The sequence below is a fragment of the Canis lupus genome, chromosome 18, assembly GCF_003254725.2.
Source record: "Canis lupus dingo isolate Sandy chromosome 18, ASM325472v2, whole genome shotgun sequence".
Lineage (NCBI taxonomy): Eukaryota > Metazoa > Chordata > Mammalia > Carnivora > Canidae > Canis > Canis lupus.
This window is the reverse complement of record NC_064260.1, coordinates 32,264,343-32,290,012: the sequence shown is the minus strand read 5'-3', so window position 1 is coordinate 32,290,012 and position 25,670 is coordinate 32,264,343. Positions and strand designations below refer to the sequence as shown.

General features: G+C 43.9%; 1 protein-coding gene and 1 long non-coding RNA gene across 5 annotated transcripts in view; both read left to right on the top strand.

Annotated features, from left to right (window-relative positions):
- Positions 1-6,870: 6,870 nt before the first annotated feature.
- On the top strand, positions 6,871-9,384 carry LOC112663479 (uncharacterized). Its single transcript, XR_007403763.1, has 3 exons — positions 6,871-7,647; positions 7,892-8,064; positions 8,606-9,384. It is a non-coding gene; the product is annotated as an uncharacterized LOC112663479 (long non-coding RNA).
- Positions 9,385-11,843: 2,459 nt separating this feature from the next.
- TRIM44 (tripartite motif containing 44) overlaps positions 11,844-25,670 on the top strand; it is a 108,790-nt gene continuing 94,963 nt past the window's right edge. For 2 of the 4 annotated variants that reach the window (XM_049096796.1, XM_025452482.3), the window contains exon 1: positions 11,846-12,617. In XM_049096796.1, the coding sequence (XP_048952753.1) occupies positions 11,946-12,617 (672 nt within the window). In that variant the 5' untranslated portion in view covers positions 11,846-11,945. Of the gene's footprint in view, positions 12,618-25,670 lie in introns of all 4 variants that reach the window. The other 2 variants (XM_049096795.1, XM_025452481.3) reach the window with 2 other exon arrangements.

Sequence of the window (25,670 nt, the reverse complement as noted above, 5' to 3'; positions counted from 1 at the left end):
AAGGTTCTTGCTCCATATCTGAGGACAATAACATCTAAGTATCTGGGAAAATCTGGGCTCTGTTATTTGGGAAGAATGGGAAGAGGGGTGGCATTTTGCATAACCAGCTGTGTCTACACCAGGTCCCTGGAGGGAAATTGGGGACTTTGGTCACTAGGCAGAGGCTCAGAGGATACTGGTTGACAAAAACAATGGATTTCTATTTTTGCAAAATTGAGAGCAGAGAAGGTTTCAAACCCTGGAGCCCCCTAGGTACTCACTGGGGAATTCACAGAATCCATAAACCAAACTGAGAAGTGGGATTGCCCCAGAACTTTAGTTGTAAATACGGTTGTCAGAGCCAGCATGTACCATAGGGACCGTGGTGATTGCTTAGAATAGTAGACACTACGATCTGTGCCACCCTGCACACTATTATAATGTGATTTTGAAAGTCTTCGGGAGTTGAGTTTCTTCCGTCCCCCTGGGAATCTTGGCTGGCCTCCGGCTTGCTTTGACAAGTATTCTACAAAGTAACACCTTGTGACATCTGGCCTCAGCCTGAAGATGCTTTGAAGCTTCCATGTTTCCCTCTTGGAAGCCAACTGCCAAGTCATGAGTCTGTTATCCTGCGGGAGGGCTATGTGGAAAGAGAATGGCCCTAGAGGATGACTGTTCACACGGAGAACCGAAGCTGACACCTACAGCTGCCAACCAGCTGAGTGACACCATTCTGGGTGTTCCAGCTCCAGCTGAGCATTCAGCTGCAAGCAGCTGCATGAGTGACTCCAGCCAACGCCGTACAGAGCAGAAGAACTGCTGAGCCGAGCCCAGACAATTTGCGAGATCCTGAGAAATAATGGATCATTATTATCCTAAGCCACTGAATTTTGGGGTAATGTGTGGCATACCAATGGTAATTGCAATGGGAATCATTTCCAGTTCACACATTTTGCAGAGGAGGCTAAAAAACCAAAGAAAGGAAATATCTTGCTGAGAGCCACACAGCTCAATAGTGGCAGAGGCATGGCAGGCACCCGGATTTCTGGATTCTCAGTTCACTGCTCTGATTGTTAAACCTGGCATAACAATTTTCATACAGATGAAATGAGTGCATTTGCAATGCTTGCTGATGTGCACATACTGTAATAGCTTGCACCGAGCTAGTGTTTATTATGTCCTGGCACAGTGCTAAGTGCATTATCTCATTTAATCGGCACAATGAGCCTACAAAGTAGGTCTGATGCAACCCTCCATTTTAAAAGTGAGATAACTAAGGTTAGAGAAGATTAAAAAAAATTGCTCACAGTCGCTCTGCTAGGTGGGTGGTGGAATCAGGATTCAAATCTAGATCTAATAGGTTCGGAAGTGCTTGCTCCTATAGCCATCCCAAAACACAGCTTCCACTGACCCACAACGGATTTTCTCAACCGACCAAGGTTTTCTTTCTTGCACAATGCCCATTTTTGCATTTCATGTCTTAAATGTGCCCCCAGGTCATGATGGATTTCAGGATGAAGACAGAGTATGTATGTTTATGTTTGCATCATTCTAAGAGTTTCTACTTACTGGATATTTGCTCGGGGTCACTAAGATTCCTTTTAAGGAGAGAAATTTTAAAAAGTCTTGAGTTTTGATCCCTCCTAAGAGCTATAATCATGGCACTTACCACCCTCCCCCCACGCAACATCCACTCTACATCAGGATTCAATAGGTTCTTCTCACCCTTAGATTACCTTGTGAAGTGAAGGATGGAAATTATAGTGTTGTGGCTTAGCAAGTTTGTCTTGCTGAGCAAAGAGAGAGAAAATCAGGAAGGAAAGAGGAATGGAAAAGAGGGGATATGCAGGAAGGAAGTTGGACAGGTGAAAAGTAAAATATCGGCCTATTATTTTGGGTGAGAAACCTAAGGTTGCCTCCCTCATCACCTTATTGGGATGACCGTATGACTCAGTGTACCCCAAACAGTTCTGGTCCTGGAATAACTGCCAATAGTGCTTATTGCACTCTCAAAGTGTCCCAGTTTGGATGATAAATTATATGATGGCCCTACTCTCAACCCACCCAATCAGGTTTCATGGAAGAGAATAGATACAAGATGCTATGAAGGATGCCAAGGTCACCAGGGTCAAAAGACATGGCCCTTGACCGCAAGGAGTCCACTGCACAGTGGGTGGGGGGCACGTAACAGCTTTTCAATGTGTGAAGCACAGTAACAATGGTGCTGCTGGGCACACTGGTAGGCATAGCTGGGGGAAGAACTAGGGCAGTGCATCATGGGCAGAGGGAGTACTTGGCAAAGGCATGGAGGCTTGGAAAGGCATGGCATGGTTTTAGGGAACCACAGAAAGCAATCACTCCTCATGGCCAATTGTAAGGCACGATTTTCCTCCAAAGTATTTTTTGGAAAAAGGTCATCTTATATTTGATTTCTTCCAAAGTCTCTCCTCTTATGAGATCATCCCTTGGTTACTTTATTTAGATAAAATAAGTTACAATTTGGGGGAGAAGATGAAATTAGTCAAGAGAGAGAGATTTAGGGACGCCTGAGTGGCTCCATGATGGAGCGTCTGCCTTTGGTTCAGGACGTGATCTCAGAGTTCCAGGACTGAGTCCCACTTCAGGCTCCTGCATGGGGCCTGCTTCTCCCTCTGCCTGTGTCTCTGCCTCTCTCTCTCTCTCTGAGTCTCTCATGAATAAATAAATAAAATCTTTAAAAAGAGAGATAGAGAGATATTTAAAGATGTAATGTGTATATAGTGTTATTCCTTGTCTGTGATATGTCTTCAAAATTGTGAGTGGTACATGAAATTGTAAAGTGGCCTTTTAAAGACTTAAAAAAAAATAGCACATGACTACATTGTGGAGAATACACATGTATACACCTATAGGAGACTTTTAAAAATGTTCTATTGTTATATAATAGGTACATGTGGCTTGTGATAAAAATTCCAGTGGCAGCATCATTCACAGTTTCAAAAAGTTCTGTGTTATAAACAACATCCAAGAGCTGTGAAGACGATATGCTTTGAAAAGCTGCATTCCGTGACTCAAAGAGTGGATCCAGTGATCACAAAGAGAAACACTGTTGTCAGAGCTGCCAGTGAAGAGTTATATGATTATTTCATGAAATTGGAGAGACAAAAGGGATAGTTATCTCTAAATTAATATTTCATGTAATATTCAACCTAAAAGATCTTAAATATGTTAAATATTACTAGAAGATATTTAAATTTTTCACTTACATCCCCAAACATTTATGCATTCAAGTTGGACATTAGAGCTTTTAGGGGTGGTCCGCATGAGAAGATGGGGGAATTGCCTTACATTGAGGTCACCTGAGGTTTAGCATATACAATGGTTTGTTCTACTGGGGACCAGCCTGAAGAGTTGGGAAAATAGTAAGAGATGAGGTTGGAGAGGAGGGCAGGTGGTCAAATTAGGGATGACCTTGTGTAACATGCCAAGTCTGCAATAGGCAGTGGAAACCTGATAAAGTTTGATAAGATCAGTGTATCTTCATTAAATTTGCATTTTGGAAGAATTACATTGGTGGTAATTTCCGGTTGACCGGAAATGTAAGAATATCAACTTCTGATGGAAATGCAAGTGCACTGGCACCAGCAATCCGCCCATCTTGTTTTGTGGTTGCATCCTCAGGGCCTGGAAGAGTGCCTGGCTCATGGAAAGCAATCGTAACTTGGCAAATTAAGAAATGAGTGAATGAAAAAATGGCCCACTCCAAAACTCCCTGTTTTTACTCCTCATTTCGCCCTCATCAGAAAAAGCTAGCTCAAGAGTTTGCAGGATGGCTTTCCTAATTTTGACCCTGTACCCTCGGGTTTAATCTGTCTTTCCCAAGACAGAACCTTGAGAGCCCCTTCTTCCAACCAATTCCACTCTTCTGATGTCTCATCATTATAGTCTGAATGACTACTATGGCAATATACTACCTTAAAAATTTTGTGGAGGGGTGCCTGGGTGGTTCAGTTGGTTGAGTGTCTGACTCTTGGTTTCAGCTCAGGTCATGATCTCAGGGTCGTGAGATTGAGCCCCAAGCTAGGCTCTGTACTAAGCGTGGAGACGGCTTAAGAGTCTCTCTTTCCTTCTCCTTCTGCCCCTCCTTGCTCACGCTCTCTCTGAATAAATAAATAAATAAATAAATAAATAAATAAATAAATAAATAAATAAATACTTTTATGGAAAGGTATCACTTTTAGGGAGTATATTTAGGAGGAATAAGTCACCTGTTACCTGCTTGTCACCCTCTAATCTTAGTTCCTTCATTCATCTCCCATAATACAAATTCCTTCATTCCTGTTTAGGCTTACAAATTGAATCAGGACTTTGAGAAAACCGTCTCACTCTAGAGACTTAAATAGTTGGGTTGCCACCCCAAACTGTATACAAAGGTGCCCTCCAGGAGGGCCTTGTGAAAAGAAAAAGCATAAAGATGAAAGAAGAAGTTGTATGATCTTGGGGGCAGAGCAGGACTTCTTAAGATGGATTTGACTCCAACAAAACATCAGATCTCTCTTTGAAAAGGACACTGTTATAGATAATATTAATGGATGGGTGACAGATCAGAGGATATTTGCAATGTCTAAAACTGACTGGAGCTAATGTCTGGACAGTACAAGAAAATCCTGCAAAACAAAAAGAGAATGGCAGAAAACTTAATCAAAAATAGGCAAAAGCTAAAAATAGGTTATTCATTGTTGAAATAAGTTTTTAGGCCCAAGATGGAGCCACTCTGCCCAGGATGCCATGACTGCAAACTTTTGTATTCCTGTAAATGCTCCACTTGACCAGAAACGTATCCAGTCAGCCAATCCCCAAACACCAATCCGACTCTGGGTTCTATACTTATTTCCTTGTTCCTTCATTTTTCTAAATAAATAAAGCCGGATATGTCACACAAGCCAATCATGTCCTGTTTCTGCATTACTGCTTCTAATGCTCTATATAACTTCCTGTTGCCCAAGATCCTTCAAGAAGAGTGCTCCACTGTTCATGGGGCACTGTACTCGCCTAATCCATAGATTGTTTTCCTTTGAATAAAGGACATCGAACTTACTACTAAGTTGTTTGAGTTTTGTCATTTGACATCACATAACAAGAGTTTGAAGAGCTATTTATTTTTATTAGCAATCCTCAAAATACAAATACCACAAGGAGTTACCACTTTATACTCATTAGATAGAAAAACATTAGAAATTCAGGTAATACCAAATGTCAAAGAGTGGATATCCAAGGTTTTAACAATGACAGCATTAGGGGAGGAAGAAAGAAAGAAAGAAAGAAGAAAGAAAGAAAGAAAGAAAGAAAGAAAGAAAGAAAGAAAGAAAGAAAGAAAGAAAGAAGAAAGAAAGAAAAAAGAGAAAGAAGAAAGAAAGAAACAAGCATTCTTGAGTGTCTGCTTTATGTTAATTAAGTTTAACACATACATAAACAAAACAGTGGATGACTTTTTAAAGACACCTACATTTTCAAGGACATTTATCAAACACATTAGAGAAAGTTTCTGTTGGAAGAAGTTGGGGGAATGGGAGTGAGGTGTGGAGATAAAAGGAAAATAAAATGATGTTAAAACAAAGTGAAATGAAGTAAGAAAGTTCCCTTGCACGGACTAGCGGCGGGTTGTGCATCTGTGAGCGTGATTAACTAGCCCATCTGCACTTGAGTTCCAAAATAAATAAATAAATGGAGAGAACAAGCCTCCAGGAGATTTCCCCTCATAATCCCTGATTTACAAGGGTAGTGCACTAACTGCTGAAACACAAAGTCTTTAATTAGTTCCTGTCCATAGGTGACTGCTTTTCCAACTGGAGTAAATGGAAGGCAAATCTTGGGATTTTTCCCACTCTCAAAGAGCACTGCTCTTACAGATGATTAAGTGTTTGCCCTCATTCCCTGAAGCCCACTCAGATAAGAGCCAAGACCACCCCTACAAAGGCATTTCCAAGGAGAGAAATTTGAAAACATAATTTTGCCAAAAAAAGAATTAGCATCACCCAGGGATTAGGGAGCTGGCTTGAAGACCAGAGAGGAAGTCAGAGATTAACTCACAATTGACTGGATGTTCTTTTTTTTTTTCTTTTTAATTTTCACTTTTTATTGCTATAAGCAGCATACTGCATACGTACACTTTTTAAAAAGTGCTTTGTTGTTGTTGTTGTTTGTGACTGGATGTTCTTTCAAATAACCCTCTTGGCATTTAGTTTCCACAGGGAAAATGGGGGCATCCACTATCAGGGACTTTGTAGAAAGTATCTGAAGATGACTGAAATAAGTATCAGTAGACTCTTGAATTCTGGGGCTGAATGAAATGGTTATTATGAAAATGAGGTATTTTTTTATTATTTGTTGTGGCTATGGGAGTTATTTAAGACTATTAAGCAAGTAAAATACTAACTGAATTTAATTAAAATAGCTCCATCAGAGCTAACTTGGGGTTGTTCTTACATATACCTTTTCTTAAGGGGTAGAGGTGTTTAGGGCATTATAATATTAATAAGTAGTGAACCATTCACTCATCAGAACTGGATGAAGGAGCCCCTGGGTGGCTCAGCGGTTGAGCATCTGCCTTTGGTTCAGGGCACGATCCTGGGTTCCTGGGATTGAGTCCCATGTCGGGCCCCCTTCGAGGAGCCTGCTTCTCCCTCTGCCTGTGTCTCTGCCTCTCTCTGTCTCTCATTTCGGCAGGGTTGGGATTGGCCAGGGGATATCATATTTCACTGCACTGACTTTAATAGGATAAGATGTTGGCTAATATGATAACAGCATGAGATGAGAATTAGGTGATCTCAGGGGCTTGGGGCAGGAGGAATGAAATCAGTCACTAAGGTGACAGTCTAATTACGTAAGAATGGGACCAGCTGAGGAGTTGCAAATAACTTCCCTGAAGCGTGGACTTAGAAATTCCACTGCAATCTCTTTAAGATGTTTTTTTTTTTTCTTTTCTGAAATTAAACATACTATATTATGTATCCTCTAAACCCAGCCCATCTCTTTAGAATAGATGAAGGGGGTAGAAACTGACTTCACAGCTGGAAGGGAAAGACAGGTAAGGTTACTGGGAAGTAGTTATCACCTATTTATACCACAGGTGAATATGGTAAGATGGAGTCAGATCTGAGTTTGAATCCCAACCAGACCACCTCTTGGTTGGGTAACCTTTAACAAGTTTCTTTTCCTCTCTGCACATAGGTTTCCTTATGTGTATAGAGTTCAAATGTCTAATAACTGAAGAGCCACCACCCACAAAAATTAACAGACTCTCGTTTCTTTTAGGAATACAACATTTATTTCTACAGGTCCCATACATGCTCACCAGCCAGTGTCAAATGCAAGCTGCCCTGCTCTCCACGGGAGTAGCAATGAGTGCCTGCTGCCTGCTGAACATCTTGGAGACGACTTCCAGTTGTTGATAACCATAATAGAAAGATGGCCCCAATGCCAGTAAGACAGCCCCCTAAGATGATTCAAAGTTCTGGGGTGATGTGTTCTACACAAGTTTATAATGAATACATACTTTATTAGGAAGAGTGAGGTGCTTCTGTAACAGAAACCTATAGCGTTGGAGCGGCTTTGGAACTGGGCGGTGGGAGAAGTTGGAAGGACTTGGGGTAGAGCGTCAGTGAAAGCCTGCAAAGTCTGGAAGAAACTGTGAGTACAATCCTGATGGCTTTTGAGAAAGCTGTAGATGAAGGGGTAAGGGGAAATAAGGAAAATGTTATTGAAGACAGGAGGAAAGGGGGCCCCGTAATGTCGTGGCAGGAAGTTTAGCAACACTGTCACCTGTAGGAACACGGAAAGGAGAAGATGTGTCTAAGTAATTTAATGTTCTAGCTAAGTACATTTCCAGGTTGAGTGTTGAAGGTGCTGACTGATGTCTTCTTCCTTATTACAGCAAACTGTGTGAAGAAAGAGAAAATCTAGAGAAGGACTAAAAAGAAAAATCTAGAACTTGCTAGACTTGAAAATTCCTATCTTCTCTAGATGATGAATAATGCTAAAATGAAGAAATGGTTTCCAGTCAAAAATAAGCCCTAGGACCGTGCAAAGAGCTGCTACTTTTTTGAGGTAATTTTCTATGTAATAATAAGATTAATATAACAAGATTTCTATCTCTAGATGCTCCCAAAGATTCCTGGGGAATCAAACCATTCTGATTTTTGTGCAGAGGTCATTCTCACTGACCCTATAACACCTCATTACCAGAGCTTTATGAAGTCCCTTTTTAACCATTCCATCAACTTCTGCCTCTAAGATCCTCTTACCATAAAGGGTTCAAAGAAAGACTGTGAATTGTTAGATACTGAGTAGCACAGTAGAATCTTTTCACTTTCTGGCAGATAAAATTAAGAACAAACAAACAACAACAACAAGACAACAAAAAGACACCCATTTTTCCTCACCCAACACCCTGGACACGAAAATGTTAAGACATTAAAAAATTGTTTTCATTGAAAAAATATTCTCTCAATGTGATATCATGGTGTTTGTATAGGCTGTTATTTCCTTAATTTTAAGCCTGGGGTGGTGGAAATAACCAAGCAAGAAACACTATTCATGAGGTATATATTAATAGGAGTTGACATTTGTTGAATTTTTTCTTTTCCAGAATGGTGCATCAATCCCTGTTTCAAATGCAGAGAAATAATTTCCAAAGAAATGAACTGGAGAAAATAGAGATGCACATGGAATGGAAACAAAACAAACCTTCTGATTCCACCCCACCTCCCCACCCCACATTCTATAGAGTTGTTCTGAGGTTAAAAAAACCAAAGATTTCAAAAACACAAATCTTTGACAAAAGCTGCACACGGATTAAGTATACACTATATACGTGGAGACATTAAGAATTATTTGGTTTTTACCACACCCCACACCCCGGCATTTTTGTGAAAATCATATGGAAATTCTAGCTCAAAATTACCAAAGGGAATCGATGGAACACAAACACTATCCCGTTCCCCTTCACATTGCTTAACCACACTTCAGCCTCTCCCTGGAGTAGATCGGAATGCCCTTTTCCTTTCCTAAATACAAAACAAAAGCTCCTAAATAAAAGAACAAAAGATATGGGGTGGGTGTAGGGGTTGCTTACACTACCAGCAGCCACCCAACAATGCCTGATGTGTTAAGAACATGTTTCAGGGGTGCCTACCTGGCTCAGTGATGCCTGTGACTCTTGATCTTGGGGTGAGGTTGAACCCCATGTAGGGTGTAGAGATTACCTAAATTACTCTTTTTGGGCAGCCCGGGTAGCCCAGCAGTTTAGCACCGACTTAGGCCCAGGGCGTGACTTTGGAGACCTGGGATCGAGTCCCGCGTCAGGCTCCCTGCATGGAGCCTGCTTCTCCCTCTGCCTGTGTCTCTTCCTCTCTCTCTCTGTCTACGATGAATAAACAAAATCTTAAAAAAAAAAATTTTTTTTTTCTAAATAAATCTTTTTAAAAAAATGCTTAACACTTCCTGCAAAGGGTCATTATATGCACTAAATACAACAATTCGTGCCAGTAATCCTAGTTAAAACATAGCGAATACTTCCAGAAGGTGGGCACCTTTACTGTCATCCACCAACGAGCCCCTTTGGGTAGATATTACCATTATTTCCATTCTACCTATCTTTCTAAAAGGTGGAAAACGGGAATGATCAATTAACGGACGTCCCCACGGCCCTAAAGCCAACAGGTCGTAGTACCAGGATTTACGAGCGCTCAGGCAGTGGATGTTCCAAAACCAGCTCTTAAAATGCCGCCAAAAGATCTGACCCCGGGGGCAGCCCAGGTGGCTCAGCGGTTTAGCGCAGCCTTTGACCCAGGGCGTGACCTTGGAGACCCGGGATCGGGTCCCACGTCGGGCTCCCTTCATGGAGCCTGCTTTTCCCTCTGCCTGTGTCTCTGCCTCTCTCTCTCTGTCTCTCATGAATAAATAAATAAAATCTTAAAAAAAAAAAAAAAAAAAAAAGGTCTGGGCCGGTTCTTGGCCCTTGGGGTATCGGATAATAAGTGACAGTCCCTTCATTTCTCTCGGAGCCCAGCCTGCATCTAGGCGGTTTCCTTCCATGGAGCTCTCACTGGACAAATCATCACCTGCCGTCTCAGCTTGGAAAAAGGTGAAGAAAAAGGGAGAGGCTGCTGCCCTAGAGAGGCCGAGGCCCCTAAGAAGCAGGAATGCAAACAGACTTTGCAAATAGGCAAAGCGTAGTATTGCTGCGGATCGAAAAAACGTGTTTGCGCAGCCCGACTGGAGCCTGGGAGGACGACCATGAGCCTTCTCCAGGGGCGCCCTCTGAAAGCCCTAAGGGCGGCCACCACTCAGGCCCAGCGCCGTGCAGGACACCTGGGAGGCTAGACCTCCCCGTGTGCACCTGGCCCTGGAGGCTCAAGGAGGCTAGATCCCCGCGTGCACCTGGCCCTGGAGGCGCAGGGAGGCTGGACCCCCGCGTGCACCTGGCGCTGGAGGCGCAGGGAGGCTGGACCCCCGCGTGCACCTGGCGCTGGAGGCTCAGCGAGGCTAGACCCCCGCGTGCACCTGGCGCTGGAGGCGCAGGGAGGCTGGACCCCCGCGTAAACCTGGCCCTGGAGGCTCAAGGAGGCTGGATCCCCGCGTGCACCTGGCGCTGGAGGCGCAGGGAGGCAAGGCCCCCCGCGTGCACCTGGCGCTGGAGGGGCGCAGGGAGGCTGGACCCCCGCGTGCACCTGGCCCTGGAGGCTCAAGGAGGCTGGATCCCCGCGTGCACCTGGCCCTGGAGGCACAGGGAGGCTGGACCCCCGCGTGCACCTGGCGCTGGAGGCTCAGGGAGGCTAGGCCCCCGCGTGCACCTGGCGCTGGAGGCTCAGGGAGGCTAGATCCCCGCGTGCACCTGGCCCTGGAGGCTCAGGGAGGCTAGATCCCCGCGTGCACCTGGCCCTGGAGGCGCAGGGAGGCTGGACCCCCGCGTGCACCTGGCCCTGGAGGCTCAGGGAGGCAAGGCCCCCGCGTGCACCTGGCGCTGGAGGCGCAGGGAGGCTGGACCCCCCGCGTGCACCTGGCGCTGGAGGCGCAGGGAGGCTGGACCCCCGCGTGCACCTGGCCCTGGAGGCTCAGGGAGGCTGGACCCCCGCGTGCACCTGGCTCTGGAGGCTCAGCGAGGCTAGGCCCCCGCGTGCACCTGGCGCTGGAGGCTCAGGGAGGCTAGATCCCCGCGTGCACCTGGCCCTGGAGGCGCAGGGAGGCTGGACCCCCGCGTGCACCTGGCGCTGGAGGCTCAGGGAGGCTGGACCCCCGCGTGCACCTGGCCCTGGAGGCTCAGGGAGGCTAGGCCCCCGCGTGCACCTGGCGCTGGAGGCTCAGGGAGGCTAGATCCCCGCGTGCACCTGGCGCTGGAGGCTCAGGGAGGCAAGGCCCCCGCGTGCACCTGGCGCTGGAGGCGCAGGGAGGCTGGACCCCCGCGTGCACCTGCCCGGCGGCCGCCTCCATCCTCCCCGTCGCCCTCCCCCTCCCTCCGCGGCCACCGGGCGCCCCCTCCCCGCCCGGGGGAGCGCGGAAAAGGGCCCTGGCCGCTTTAAGTGACTCAGGAAGTGAAAGGAGGCCGCTGACGGGGAGGAAAAGGAAAGCGGAACCGGGGCGGCGGGGCCGGCGGCGCGGAGACCTCGCCGGGGCCGGGGGGGGGGGGGGGGGGTGGTGCTGCAGGGAGGGGGAGACAGCGCGAGGCAGGGCGGCGCGCCGCGCGGGGGCCGACGGGGGCGCTGGGGCGCGGGGGCCGACGGGGGCCGCGGGGGCCGACGGGGGCGCTGCGCCGGAAGTGCCCGCGCCGCCGGCGGAAGCGCAGTGCGCGGCGAGCGGGCGGGAGGGCCCTCGCTCGGCGGCGGGGAGCGCGGCCCGGGACCCGCCGCGAGGCCCGCACGCACAGCGGCGGGCGGGGAGGAGGCCGCTCGGGGGGCCCGCGGCCTGGGGGGCCGCGCCAGCGCAGCCACATGGCCTCCGGCGTGGGCGCGGCCTTCGAGGAGCTGCCGCACGACGGCACGTGTGACGAGTGCGAGCCCGACGAGGCCCCGGGCGCCGAGCAGGTGTGCCGCGAGTGCGCCTTCTGCTACTGCCCCCGCCACGCCGAGGCGCACCGCCACAGGTTCCCGGGCCACCACCTGGCCCGGTACGTGCACCTGCCCGCCGCCCCCGCCGCCCCCGCCCCCGCCCCCGCCCCCGCCCCCGCCCGGCCCGCGAGCCGCGCCAAGGACGGCGCCGAGGCCCCGGGGCGGAACCACGTGCAGAATGAGCGGGACCTCGAGAGCGAGTCGGACGAGGACAGCGAGTCCGAAGAGGACAGCGGGACGGACGAGGACAGCGAGGAGGACAGCGAGGAGGACAGCGAGGAGGACATGGAGGACGAGCAAGACAGCGACGCCGAGGACGACAACGCGGAAGGGGAGTCCGAGGCCGAGGGAGAAACCGAGGCGGAAAGCGAGTTTGACCCCGAGATAGAGATGGAGGCGGAGAGAGTGGCCAAGCGGAAGTGTCCGGACCACGGGCTCGACCTGAGCACCTACTGCCAGGAGGATAGGCAGCTCATCTGCGTCCTGTGCCCCGTCATCGGGACCCACCAGGGCCACCAGCTGTCCACCCTGGACGAAGCCTTCGAGGAGCTAAGAGTAAGTACCGCGCGTCCAGGGCGCAGGCCTGCAGGGCAGGGCACCCACCTGGGCTTCGGCTCGCGCGGCCACGACCCCGCCGGGAGCCGTGCTGCTCACACCCTCCTTTTGGCGGAGCCCCTTTGAGAACCAGATGAGCTTCTGGCCCCTGACCCCCGGGGAAACCGAAGTAAGCACAAAGCCTCCGGTACAACGTTCCCGGAAAGGTGCAAAGGCCCCGGTCTCCGGATCCCGGTTAAGCGTTCCTCGGGAGGTCGGACCCCGTCCGCGTAAGCTGGTGCCGCCGCAGCGTGTCATCCCGTTGCGACCAGAGCGCCTGGACCTCTTGCCAAGGCCGTCCCGTTGCCTACCTGAAACCATGGGAACCCGTGGTGCAGCCAGGCCGAGGCAAGCAGGTGGTTCCTCCGTAGGGAAGGGAGACCTCCCCCACCCCCAGCTCCAGGTGGTCTTTTCGGTGTTAAAGTCATATGTGGGGGATCACCCAGCGGTTCAGCGCCTGCCTTTGGCCCAGGGCGTGATCCTGAGGACCCGGGATCGAGTCCCACGTCGGGCGCCCTGCATGGAGCCTGCTTCTCTCTCTGCCTGTGTCTGCCTCTCTGTGTGTCTCTCATGAATAAATAAATAAAATCTTGAAAAAAAAAGTCATATGTGCCCCTAGTGCCGCCTTATTATTATTATTTTTTTAAAGATTTTTATTTATTTATTCATGAGAGGCAGAGACAGGCAGAGGGAGAAGCAGGCTCCATGCAGGGAGCCCGATGCGGGACTCGATCCCAGGACACCGGGGTCACGCCCTGGGCCGAGACAGATGCTCAACCGCCGAGCCACCCAGGTGCCCCCACCCTCCCATGCCCCCTGCCTTTTAGGGTCTTCCTTTGTGATCATTGTCTGCAAAGGAGGCTGAGAGGTTTGGAGACGAACTTGGAATGGGAATGGGAGTTCCTCTGTCTTCCATCTTTGGCCTGAGGGCGGGACCTTTATATATCTTGGACCTTGCAGATCCCCTGGAACAGTGTTTTTGGAAAGTCGTAGACGTCAATAAATATTCGTTCAGCCAACGAGCTTGCAAGTGATTTGCCTTTTATCTATCTGTGGGTGTTTGTAGTCCGTGAGGGGAGTTGCTGGAGTTCACCCCGGAGGAAGCTTGAGCAGAGTGACCAGTTCATCAGTGAATGTTGTCATTATTATGACAACTCTTAACTCCCCTAAAGCTGTCTTGCAATGACTGGCCTTAGGATAACAAATACTTTGTTAATGAAGATCTCCTGTGTTGAGCTTTTTCCCTTTTTTTATTGTAAAATGCACAAAGTGTATACAAATATAAGTACAGGCTAACTCAGAATTACAAAGCAGATTCTGATGCGACCTCTACCCAGATTAAGACACAATATTAGTAGCAGTATTGAAGAGCTGTGCCCTTTCCAATTATAACCATTTCCCTTCCCCACAGGTAACCATTTTCTGGATTTCTGTGGTGATATTTCCTTGCTTATCTCTATATTTTTGCCACATATGTATGGATTCCTAAACTTGTTTGAGTTTGATTCAGTTAATGTTGTACTATGCATTCTTTTCATTTTTTTTTCATTATTGTGTTTGTGAGATTTTATCCAGTGGGTAGCTGTGGTTTGTTCATTTTCATTGTTGTGTAGAATTCCGTTTTATGACTGTGCTACAAGTCACCTATTCTATCAGTGATGAGTTGGGGACTTCCAGATTCTGAGGTTTCTGCCTCTTATAAAATGTTGATACAGATACTCTTATTCATGTCTCCTGGTGAAGGTCTACATATATTCACACGGAATGTAAACCTAGGAGTGAAATTGTTGGCACAGACTGTGTATATCTTAAATAGTACCAGATACTGCCAACTATTTTCCAAAGTGGTTGTACCAGTTTGCGTTGCCAGGAAGAGTGTATGAGAGTCCTGTTCTGTATCTTCAGCGCTTGCTATTAGAGAATTTAAAATTTTTGACATTTTTGTGAATATGTGTGGAATCTTCTTGTGGTTCAAATTTGCATTCTTCTAGTTACTGAAGACTTTTTGTGTCTTTTGTATCTTTCCTTTTGTGCAATGCTCCATTCAGTTGTTTTTTTTTCTCATTTTTTTAATTAGGCTTTTTCTCATTAATTTATAGAAGTTTATATATTTCATTGTGGCTTCTTTGTTGTTTCTGTGGGTTGCAAATATCTTCTGATCTGTTTTTTAAAAATTGTGCCTTGAGGGCAGCCCAGGTGGCTCAGCGGTTTAGCCCCTCCTTCAGCCCAGGGCGTGATCCTGGAGACCCAGGATCCAGTCCCACGTCAGGCTCCCTGCATGGAGCCTGCTTCTCTGTTTCTCCCTCTGTCTGTGTCTCTGCCTCTCTCTCTCTCTCTCCTCTCTGTGTATTCTAATGAATAAATAAATAAAATCCTTAAAAATATATAAAAATTGTGCCTTGAGTAGAAGCTCTTCATTTTAATGGAGTAGAATTTATCAGCAATTGCCTTTATTGTTAGTGCTTTCTTGTTCCACTTAGTATTGATTTTCCTATAATGGACGTAGGGGCTCATTTCATTTTTTCCTTATACAGGTAGCCAATTGCTCTAGCAGCATTCATTGAAAAGCCTGTCTTTTCTACATGGATCTGCTGTGCCACCTGTCCATATGCCTGTGAATGTGCTGCTTGGGTCTTCTATTCTGTACCATTGATCTGTCAGTGTATCTCTGTGTGAAAAACATGTTTTCTTAGTTACCATAGCTTTGTAACATGTCTTAATGTCTGGTAGAGCAACTTCTTCTAGAAGAGTGTCTTAGCCAGTCTTGGCCTTTTACAGTTCTTAGAAGCATACTCTAAAGTTATATTAAAAAGCGTGCAGAACTTCTTTGTATTGAGTTTGTAAACCAGTATATAGAGAATCAACACCATTATAAGATATAGTCTTCTGATGCATTTTTTTTAAATTTTTTTTAAATTTTTATTTATTTATGATAGAGAGAGAGAGAGAGGCAGAGACACAGGCAGAGGGAGAAGCAGGCTCCATGCACCGGGAGCCCGACGTGGGATTCAATCCCGGGTCTCCAGGATCGTGCCCTGGGCCAAAGGCAGGCGCCAAACCGCTGCACCACCCAGGGATCCCCTGATGCATTATTTTTTAGATCTAAATTGCCTCATGATAAAGTTTTATAATTTTTTTTTCTGAAAGATCTTGTACATCATTGTGAAATTTATTCATGGATACTTAAGATTTTTAATGTATTGTAAAAAATTTAAAATTTTTGTTTCCTAAGCGTATATAGGGATGTGATTAAATTCTATGTATTGATTTTTGTGTTAAGATGTCTGCTGAATTCTCACAAATACTCTAATAATTAATGTGTAGATTCATTCGACATACATGACCAAGTTATCTGCAGAGAGGGACAGTTTTTGTTCTTTCCAATCCTAATATGTGTCTTTTTCTTGCCTTACTGCTTTAGATAGGACATCTAATATAATGTTGAATAGAAGTGATAGTGAGTATTCTGGCCTTGTTCTAATTGATGAATAATTTACAACATTTCATACATACATGTGATAGTATTTTTTACCCCACAGATATATTTCATCAGATTAGAAAAATTCCCTTTTAATCCTAATTTAAGAGTTTTTCTTAATATTGAATGGATGTTGAATTTTGTCAAGTGGTTTTCCTGCATCTTTTGAGGTGTTCATTTGATTTTACTCTTTTACTATGTTAATGTAGTAAATTATGTTAATTGGCTTTTTAAGTAAAAAAAATCAGTTATGTTCACATGTCTCAAAGTCTCTCACCTTTGTCCTTTTCACCTGGTTTCTTCCCCAACAACTATTTATTTGTAACCACTTTTATTAATTTTTTTGCTCATCTTTCACATGTTTTTTCTTGTAGTTGTACACAAAAATACAGGGCTGTGCATATGTGTGGTCTTATTTCCATCCCTGCATATTGTTATATTTTACAGTTAAGGCAACTTTGCATTTCTGGGATAAATACAACTTGGTCATGATGAAGTATCTTCTTGTTTTTAAATTTGGTTTATTAATAATTTATGTAGGATTTTTTCATTTATATTTATGGGAGAAATTAGCTTGTAAATTTTCTTCTTTGTACTGCCCTTATGAGATTTTGCGATCAAGGTTACGTTGCCTTCATAGTATGAGTCACAGTGTATTGCTTCTCACATATTTCCTCTATTTTAATGGAAGTGTTTATATAAGATTGGTATATTTTGAATAAAGGGGAAAGAAGAAAAAAATAAGTAGGAAATATCAGAAAGGGAGACAGAACATGAAAGACTCCTAACTGAGAAACGAACTAGGGGTGGTGGAAGGGGAGGTGGGCGGGGGGTGGGGGTGACTGGGTGACGGGCACTGAGGTGGGCACTTGACGGGATGAGCACTGGGTGTTATTCTATATGTTGGCAAATTGAACACCAATAAAAAATAAATTTATATATAAAAAAAAACTCCAAACTAGAAAAAAAAAAAAAAGATTGGTATATTTCTTTCTAGGATGATCAATAGAACTGACCATGGAAGCTGTCTGGACCTGAAAAAAGAATTTTGTTACTTTGTTTTCTGTAGTATTTTTGATTATGGATTCAATTCTTTAACGGTTATAGGTCTAAATTATCTATTTTTCCTTAGGTCAGTTTTATTAAGTTACATTTTTCCAGAAGTTTGTCCATTTTATTCAACTTTTCAAATATATTAGTGTAAATTTGTGAATCCTGTTCTCTCTCTCTCTTTTTTTTTTTTTTTAGATTTAATTAATTTATTTATGAGAGAAACAGAGCCAGAGACACAGGCAGAGGGGGAGAAGAAGGCTCCATGCAGGGAGCCCGATGAGACACTCGACCCTGAACTCCAGGATCACGCCCCAAGCCGAAAGCAGACACTCAGTGCTCAACCAGGCGTCCCTTTTTTGTTTTGTTTTGTTTTGTTTTGTTTAGAAATCCTATCCTCTTTTATCTTTCTTCATACCATAGCTATTTTCTTTATTCCTGTAAGAACAGTAAGCATGTTGATCATAATCTGTCTTTGGTAATTCTAGTATGTAGAGACTTGGTGGATCTCCTCTGCTGTTGTTTTTGATGGTATTTTTCAATGTTTCTTGATTTCCTTTTGTTTGCATAGCTCTCTGTTGACTTTGAAAATTTATTTGTGGGGATTTCCCAAGCCTTGGCATGAAGCTGTATTCTTCGAAAGAGGATTGAGTTTGCTTGTGCTAAGGCCCGAGAATACAATTTGTTTAGAACCCCCTTAAAGTAAATGAATTGCTTGAGATTTCTTGGACCAGATTTTCGGGAGGTACCTGCCTATGTTTACAACTAATTAAAGATTTCACTTTCATCCAGCCCTGCAGTCCCCTACCTCCTTTGTTCAGCTCCAAGGCAACACTCCCACAGTCTCCTTCAGAGGGTGAGACAGTGGCACGTTTAGTTTAGTTTGTCTTTACTCTAGAGTTTTACTCTTTAACAGGGGCAAGAGCATCCCAAGTCTCTGTGGCAAGGATCTCTTTTATTTTATTTTATTATTTTTTTTTTGTGATTTTTTTTTTTAATTTATGATAGTCACACAGAGAGAGAATGAGAGAGAGAGAGGCAGAGACACAGGCAGAGGGAGAAGCAGGCTCCATGCACCGGGAGCCTGATGTGGGATTCGATCCCGGGTCTCCAGGATCGCGCCCTGGGCCAAAGGCAGGCGCTAAACCGCTGCACCACCCAGGGATCCCCAAGGATCTCTTTTAAATGTCTTGTTCTAGGGCAGCCCGGGTGGCTCAGCAGTTTAGTGCCACCTTCAGCCCAGGGCGTGATCCTGGAGACGCGAGATCGAGTCCCATGTCAGGCTCCCTGCATGGAGCCTGCTTCTCCCTCGGCCTGTGTCTCTCATGAATAAATAAGTAAAATCTTAAAAAAAAAAAAAAAAAAAAAATCTCTCATTCTGGGGGCATCTGGCTGGCTCACTTGGTAGAATGTGTGACTCTTGATCTCAAGGTTGTGAGTTCGAGCCCTATGTTGGGTGTAGACATTACTTAAAGAATAAACAAATTAAAAAAAATAAATCTCTCACCTCAGCCTGACATCAGCTTTGCTTTCTCTTACCTCCTCCTCTCCCACCTTACTGTACACCCCCTATGAAATGCACAGCCCAGTTTCTTGCAGATCAGTAAATGTCTTCGATCAAGAGTTGCTTCCCATAGTCTTCTTATGTTAATATTGGAACAGTATTGCTGACTAAACTGTGGACATTATTAGAATTTCACCAGTTTTTCCTGTAATGACTTTTGTACCAGGATCCTGTGGTCACATTACTTTTTTTTCTTTTTGCTCTTGATGACCTTGATAGTTTAGAGGAGTGCTAGCTAGGTCCTGGGTAGAATCTCTTAGTTTGGTTTTGTCTAATGTTTTTCTCATGTTGAAACTGGAATTAATGGGGTTTTGGGTGATATAAATTCTCTTTTTTTGCTTTGCTTTTTTTACTTAGCAGTATATCTTGGAAATCACTCCATAGATGTGTCTACTTATTTATTTATCTTTTTATAGTTACAAATACTCCATTGTATGTCATTCATTAAATTCTTAATTTATGATATTGTGTTTTTCAACTCTAGAATGCTTATTTGGTTATTTTTAAAAGATCTATTTCTTTGAATCTTTTGGGGTCTGATTTTATGTCACATTTTCATAATTCTTCTCATGTCTCATAATTTTTCATCCAAAACTAGATGTTGTGTTTAAAAGAACTGTAGACATTAGACTAGTATTTTCTTTTTCTATCCCTGAGAAAGGTTATGCCATTTACTCTGTTAGGCAGCTAGGATGAGGGGCTGATTATTTTGATCCAGTAAAGATTTGAGCTTCAACAGAGCTTGGTTGCAGCTTTAATTAGTTTCAGTTCACTTTGGTTTCAAATGTTTTGAGGCCAGTGTACATTTGCTTATTGGAAGAAAGTAAAGCTCTTGGAGTATTAAAGTAGCACAGCATGATGATGGTGAGAGAACAGAGTCTTTGTTACACTGCATTCATTCAGCAAGTATTTATGGAGTATTGGCTGAGAGCAGGAGCTTCTAAGCATTGGGGATATAGCAGTGAGCATAATGGAACAAGTCCCTACTTCTGTTGGAGCTTACATTGTATTAGAAGGAAATAGAGAAAAACAAATTAGCAAGTAAACATATAATAAGTGTTAAAAATTAAAAATTTTTAAAATTGTATAGGATTAGATAGGGACAGAAAGTATCCTAACTCTGCCACATGCTTTTTGACATTGGGCAAGCTATGGAACAGTTTGGCCTTACTTCTATATCTCTAAAATGAGTATGAAGTTATGAAATAAAATAGGATTTTTGTTGAATTAAATGGTTTAGTTTTGATCAGACACTTTAACAATGCTTAACACATTGTAAGCTCTTAGTAAATGTTAGCTGCTATTTTATTATTAACATGAGGAGTCTGATGAAACCCAAGTTTTGAGAGGAATTTGTACTATGTATATATATATTTTAAAAACCATTTGGGCATTTTATTTTTATTATTTTTGAAAGCTTTTATTTATTTTAGAGAGTGAGCGAGCATGAGCTCGGGGTGGGGGGTAAAGGAAGAGGGAGAAGCCGACTTCCCACTGAGCAGGGAGCCCGGTGGGGCTCAGTCCCAGGACCCTGAGATCATGACCTGAGCCAAAGGCAGATGCTTAACTGAGCCATGCAGGCGCCCTGTACAATATATGTTTAGATAGCTTTGTGCCTCTCCAGGCTGTGAGTGGCTGGTATTGGTGGTAGAAGTTCAGGTCAAATTGTTGCCTTAGACTTGCTGACACTTAGAGTAAAGCAAACTTCAGAATGGGCAGAAAACCAAGGTGACTGTAGGGCAAGGGGGCCTGGGGAGAGGCAGCCTGCAGGCTGGGCCACGAGAACTAAGGTGAACACTGGAGGGACAAGATTAACACTTCATTCTTGCAGTGACTTTTAAAGTCCTGCCTCTCCTCCCATACTCTCTTTATTTCCTCTTCACTCCAGAGGATAGTGTTTCCAAAAGATTTTGTGGGTCCAAATTTGGATTGAACGTGTGTTCCAGCTTTTTCATAGAAATATAGTTACACAGCCCAAATTATGATCTCTCATCTGGGTTATAACCTCTCATCCAGATATTCAGGTTTCTCTTACCATAATTTCTGGCCCTGAAAATGGGTCATTGGGTCTGACAAAGGAACTTGATCAGGCTTATGGATTTATTCATATGAAAATTCTTATATTGTCAAGGGGATTTGCATTCATAGCTACGTTAATGAATCATTTTTGTTGGACAATAAAAGTGCAATTAGATGTTCTTAAAACTCTAGACCAGTAGTTTAAAAAACTGAACATAACCTACAGTAGAGGAAGTGTACTTTACATTGTAACCTTGTTTACATACACACACACTTTTAAATAACTCAGATGGAACACTATGCCTTGCCAGACACGATGTTTCTCTCTTTTCTCTTTTGGTTCTGTTAAAAAAAAAACTCTGGATTCTCACACTAAATTGCCTATATTGCACACTCATGAGTTGTGTCCTGTGACTTGAAAACTACATGTCTAGTGCACTACAGGGTCACTGAAGGAAAGGTAGAGTTATAAAATGGCTGAGAGACACGTGGTAGGCAGAGTTCAGCAAATACTTATGAGCATCTGTGGAGTTCTTAACATGGCTTTATTACGGACAGATCCAAAGGGTTTGAAGCCACACCCTTTGCCCTTGAGTGTGCCTTTAAGATGGGTATTTGGGGAGAAGAATCTTTGGTTAAGTGACATTGGAAACAACTGCCGAGAAGAGCTGAGGGAGCGCTAGTAGTAGCAGGGTGGTTAGAAGGATATAGGCATATGCTCAGAACAGCTGTGGCTCTAGAAGGACTGGAGATGGAGGTATGTCACTGCTGTATCCAATAATGGTCCATGACTCTGGTTCTTTAGTCAGCTCCTAAGAAGTAGCTCTGGAAGGAGGCAGGAGTTTGAAGGTCTGCCGAAAAATGTACTTATTTATATTATTTTTAATTATGTGAAAGGTTCGGGCTGTCTTCTAATAAAACCATGAAGCACTGGCTACAGAATGTTTCAGTGTCTTACTTGTTTAGAATAAGACAAGCTAAGACTAAGGTAAAGGGAATGACTTCCTGTCAGTTGGAGCAGCCCCATATGGTTCTCTGGAAAGTTTATGAGAGAGTCCTGCAGTTCCGGGATTCCCCATCTGAGTCTACCCTTCAAAACATACTTACTTAATTAACCTGTAATAAGTCTTGGAATTATACTGTGAAGAGGACAGACAAGGCCCTAGCTTTCATGGAGTTTACCATCTAGTTGAGGGGAAAGGTAATTTGGGATGGTAGTATGTAGTATGAAATCAGCAGGTCTTAGTTGTGAAAGAGTGAGTGGGATGGCAGCAGAGGGTTATATTTTGATGACGTTGTTGTGAGAAGTGTCTCTGAGCATATGACATTTGGGCAAAGACCTGAATTTATGAGACCTAGCAAAGATCTAGGAAAACTACTCTGTCATGTTACCAATTGAGTACTGTTTGCACAAAGTCCAGTGATACGTAGCAGACGATTGCTTTGATTCATACAACTTTTTATAAAGGGATGATTGGCTCTTGAAATGAGAAGAATAACATAATCCTAGCAGTTTTAATGTCCTGATAGCACAGGTGAAAATACTACCCTGTGAAGGGAATATGAGCTTGTGGGGAGGGCCTAGAAGCCTTCTGCAGGATTAAACAAAGGGGAAAAGCCATCTCATTATGTTTTGTTAAAGACATGGACTCTTTGTACAATCTTCATTATTAAAATTATACCTTATCTAAAAATTAGGAAATATTCTGGGAGAAAAGTGGCTAAAGTAGAAAGAATAGTGAATGCAAAGATTCTAAGGTAGAGTTGAACTCAGGGTATTGGAAGGACAACAAAAACATGAAGTAGAGAGGAGTGAAAGAGAAGTAGAAGGTAAGGTCAGCAATGTAAATAGTGTGTTTCTCACCTTGGTACCACATTTCTGAATCATCTGTGGAGAGCGATTCTTTAGAAAGTAGTTGTGATTGGTCCCATCCCATCCAGTTAAGTCAAAATCTCTGGGATATGTCAGGTATTTTGTAGACTGTACTTTTATTAGGATATGTCTCGTGTGCATCTCATGATTAGACTAGAGTTAGTGGTTGGGGAGGAAGACCACAGAGTTAAGAGTGCGTACTATCAAGATGACTTATGATTGGTGTCTAGGAGACTGAACAGATTAATAGCTGGTGCTTAGTATATACTACTTACGTGCTAGGCACTGTTCTGAGCTCTTTATACATATTCAATCATCATAACAATTCTAGAGGTACATTTTATCTTTTTAAAATATCATTTGAGAGAGAGTGCATGTGGGTGAACATGAGCAGGAGGGACAAAAGGAGAGGGAGAGAGAATCTCAAGCCGACTCTGCTCTGAGCACAGAGAGCCCAATGCAAGGCTCAGTCTTACCATCATGACCTGAGCTGAAACCAAGAGTTGGACGCTTAACTGACTGTGCCAATAAAGTGCCCTGAGGTACCTCTTCTTGGTATCTCTGTTTACAGAGGAAGGAAGCTGAGGCATAGGGAGATTACATAACTTGCCCAGGGTCATACAGTTGGAGCGTGGCAGAACTTAGGAGTCTTAACAGCTGATTCTTGGGAGTAAAGGTCCAAGCTTGTCCTTCTCTCTTCTCCCAAGAACCCAGTGCTCACTTTTTCTCTTCCCGGACCTTTTGATCAAAATAGAATAGATTAATGGGCATTTTATACTATTAGAGTATTGTTTCTCAGGGTAAGGTTGCGGATGTAGTAATCTGATTATTCTTAAACCCCTCTTAGAATAAAGGACTATGTGCCCAAAAGCTGTGGTACCAGCTTTTCTGGACTCTAGCCCACAATGTGGAAGTTGTTCTGCCTCTTCATTGGTGTACCCACCTTTTCTCCTCCTTTGCATCTGACCCAAAACTGAGAAGCCAGAGGTGGCTTGGTATCGGTTCTGTGTGTCTTCTGCTTGAACTTACAGTTCAGTCTGAGATGACCAGCTTGGTTTCATGTTCCTGTCCCTGTTGGTTCTACTAGTATCCAGAGCCTTAGTCTAACCTTGTGTGGCAGGAAGGAGCACAGATGCTCACGAACCTCTCAGAGGAAGGAACAGAATACATACAAGGAATAGGTGGAACGAAGCTTCGGTCCTGATACATAGGAGTTGGAATGGGGTGGGAAACATAGAACTCTGGTCCTGGGAGACATAAATCCTTTGTATGTATGTTTTGCTTTTGAGTTGTGTGTGAGAATTTTTTTGTGTGTGTATCACTGTCATAGGGATTAAGCCAATGTGGCATCAAAGAAAAAATATCAATATTGATGTCCTTTTCAGACATCCTAAACTGACGAATTAAGAAAACAAAAGCCTTCACATATGCTGAAGGCTCACTCCATAATGTAGGCCAGATAACCATATTCTTGTTGAACACTTAATCATATATTAAACTCACTTCTGATGTATTTAGCTAGTTTTTGATCAGGTGGCAGAGTAATCTGCTTTTCACTTGGATAGACTGTTAGAGAAAACACCTATCTTAATGTGTATACTATAGCATATAGGTAAGTTAAAGACTGGTATTTTAAGTTAATCTTATTTATCTGAATGATTTTTGAGCATTTATGGTGAGCTGTGTGATGAATATTGAGAATAAAGAAAAGTTTTTGACATCAGGAAACTTACAGTCTAATAGGAAAGATAGTCTTCAGGTGCTGATACGTGTATGAATGTTAGAGGAGAGGTGCAGTAGAGTGCTAAGGGGGCTCAAAGAAAAGAGAAATTAATATGAGTTGAAAACATGGAATCAGGAAAGATTTCTTGGCAGAAATGGTATTCAAGGTGGATAGGACAGATAAGATTTTACTAGGTAAACACAGACTAGACTGTTACGTAGCCCTCCTGTGTTCCTATAGCAGCAGCCTATATACAGTCACTGTAGCAGTAATTACAGTATACTACATCAGTGTTATTTCTTTCCATGTCTCATGTGGGTTATAAACTTTTCTAGGGCTACTACTGTATGTTATTTATCTTTGTGTTCCAAGTACCTAGCATAGTGCCTGTTGAGTAGTAGATGCATATTGGAGTAGTTGGTGAATATATGATGTGAAACATCTCATCTAGTTCTAGGGTGTCAATGAAGAACTGAAAGAAACAATATTGCATAATGATTTAGTGTATCAGTGTTTACATTAGTTTAGCTGCATCTAAAATAAGGAAATTATTCGGAAAAATCCAAAACAATAGCTACTCAAGCAAGATTATTTCTTTCTGTGTAAAAGAAGTCTGGATGTAAGCAGTCTAAGGCTGGTGTGGAGGAACTGTGATGTTATTAGGAATCTAGGCTCTTTCTCCCTCCTCTCTGTCACTCTTAGGTGTAGTCTTTGTCATGGACCAAGTTGACTACTGGAGTTCAGCCAGCGCATCAGAGTTCCAGGATAGCAGGCATAGGAAAGTGAAGAAGGGCACACCCCTCCATCTTAAGGAAATCCTCCAGAAGTTGCACACATTGCTGCTTATGTCTCATTGGCTAGAATTCAGTCCTGTTGGCCTTACCTAGTTGTATGGGAGACCAGGAAATCATCTTTTTTCCCAGGCTACAGTGTGTCCAGCTAAAAGCTGGCATTTGTTACTAAGAAAAAATGGGAGAAGGAATATGAAGAACCAAGCATAATCTTATGTAATTATGAACTTGGCTTGCAATATGAATTTGAGCATTTATTAGCTATATTATGTTGGATAATTCACTCAGCCTCTCTTGAGTCTTGGTTTCCTCATCTGTAGGATGAGCATAATAAAATTGTTTCTCCTTACTGCGTTATAGTGAGGAACAAACAAATCATACATGTAAAGAGCTTAGCATGGTGCCTCCACGATAATAAGCCCTCAGCAATTGGTGGCACATTCTTATTACCATTAAAAAGCCATCTAAGGTTCTGTTCTGAGTTCAATTCCAAACCAGTTAGTCTGGCAGCAGTAG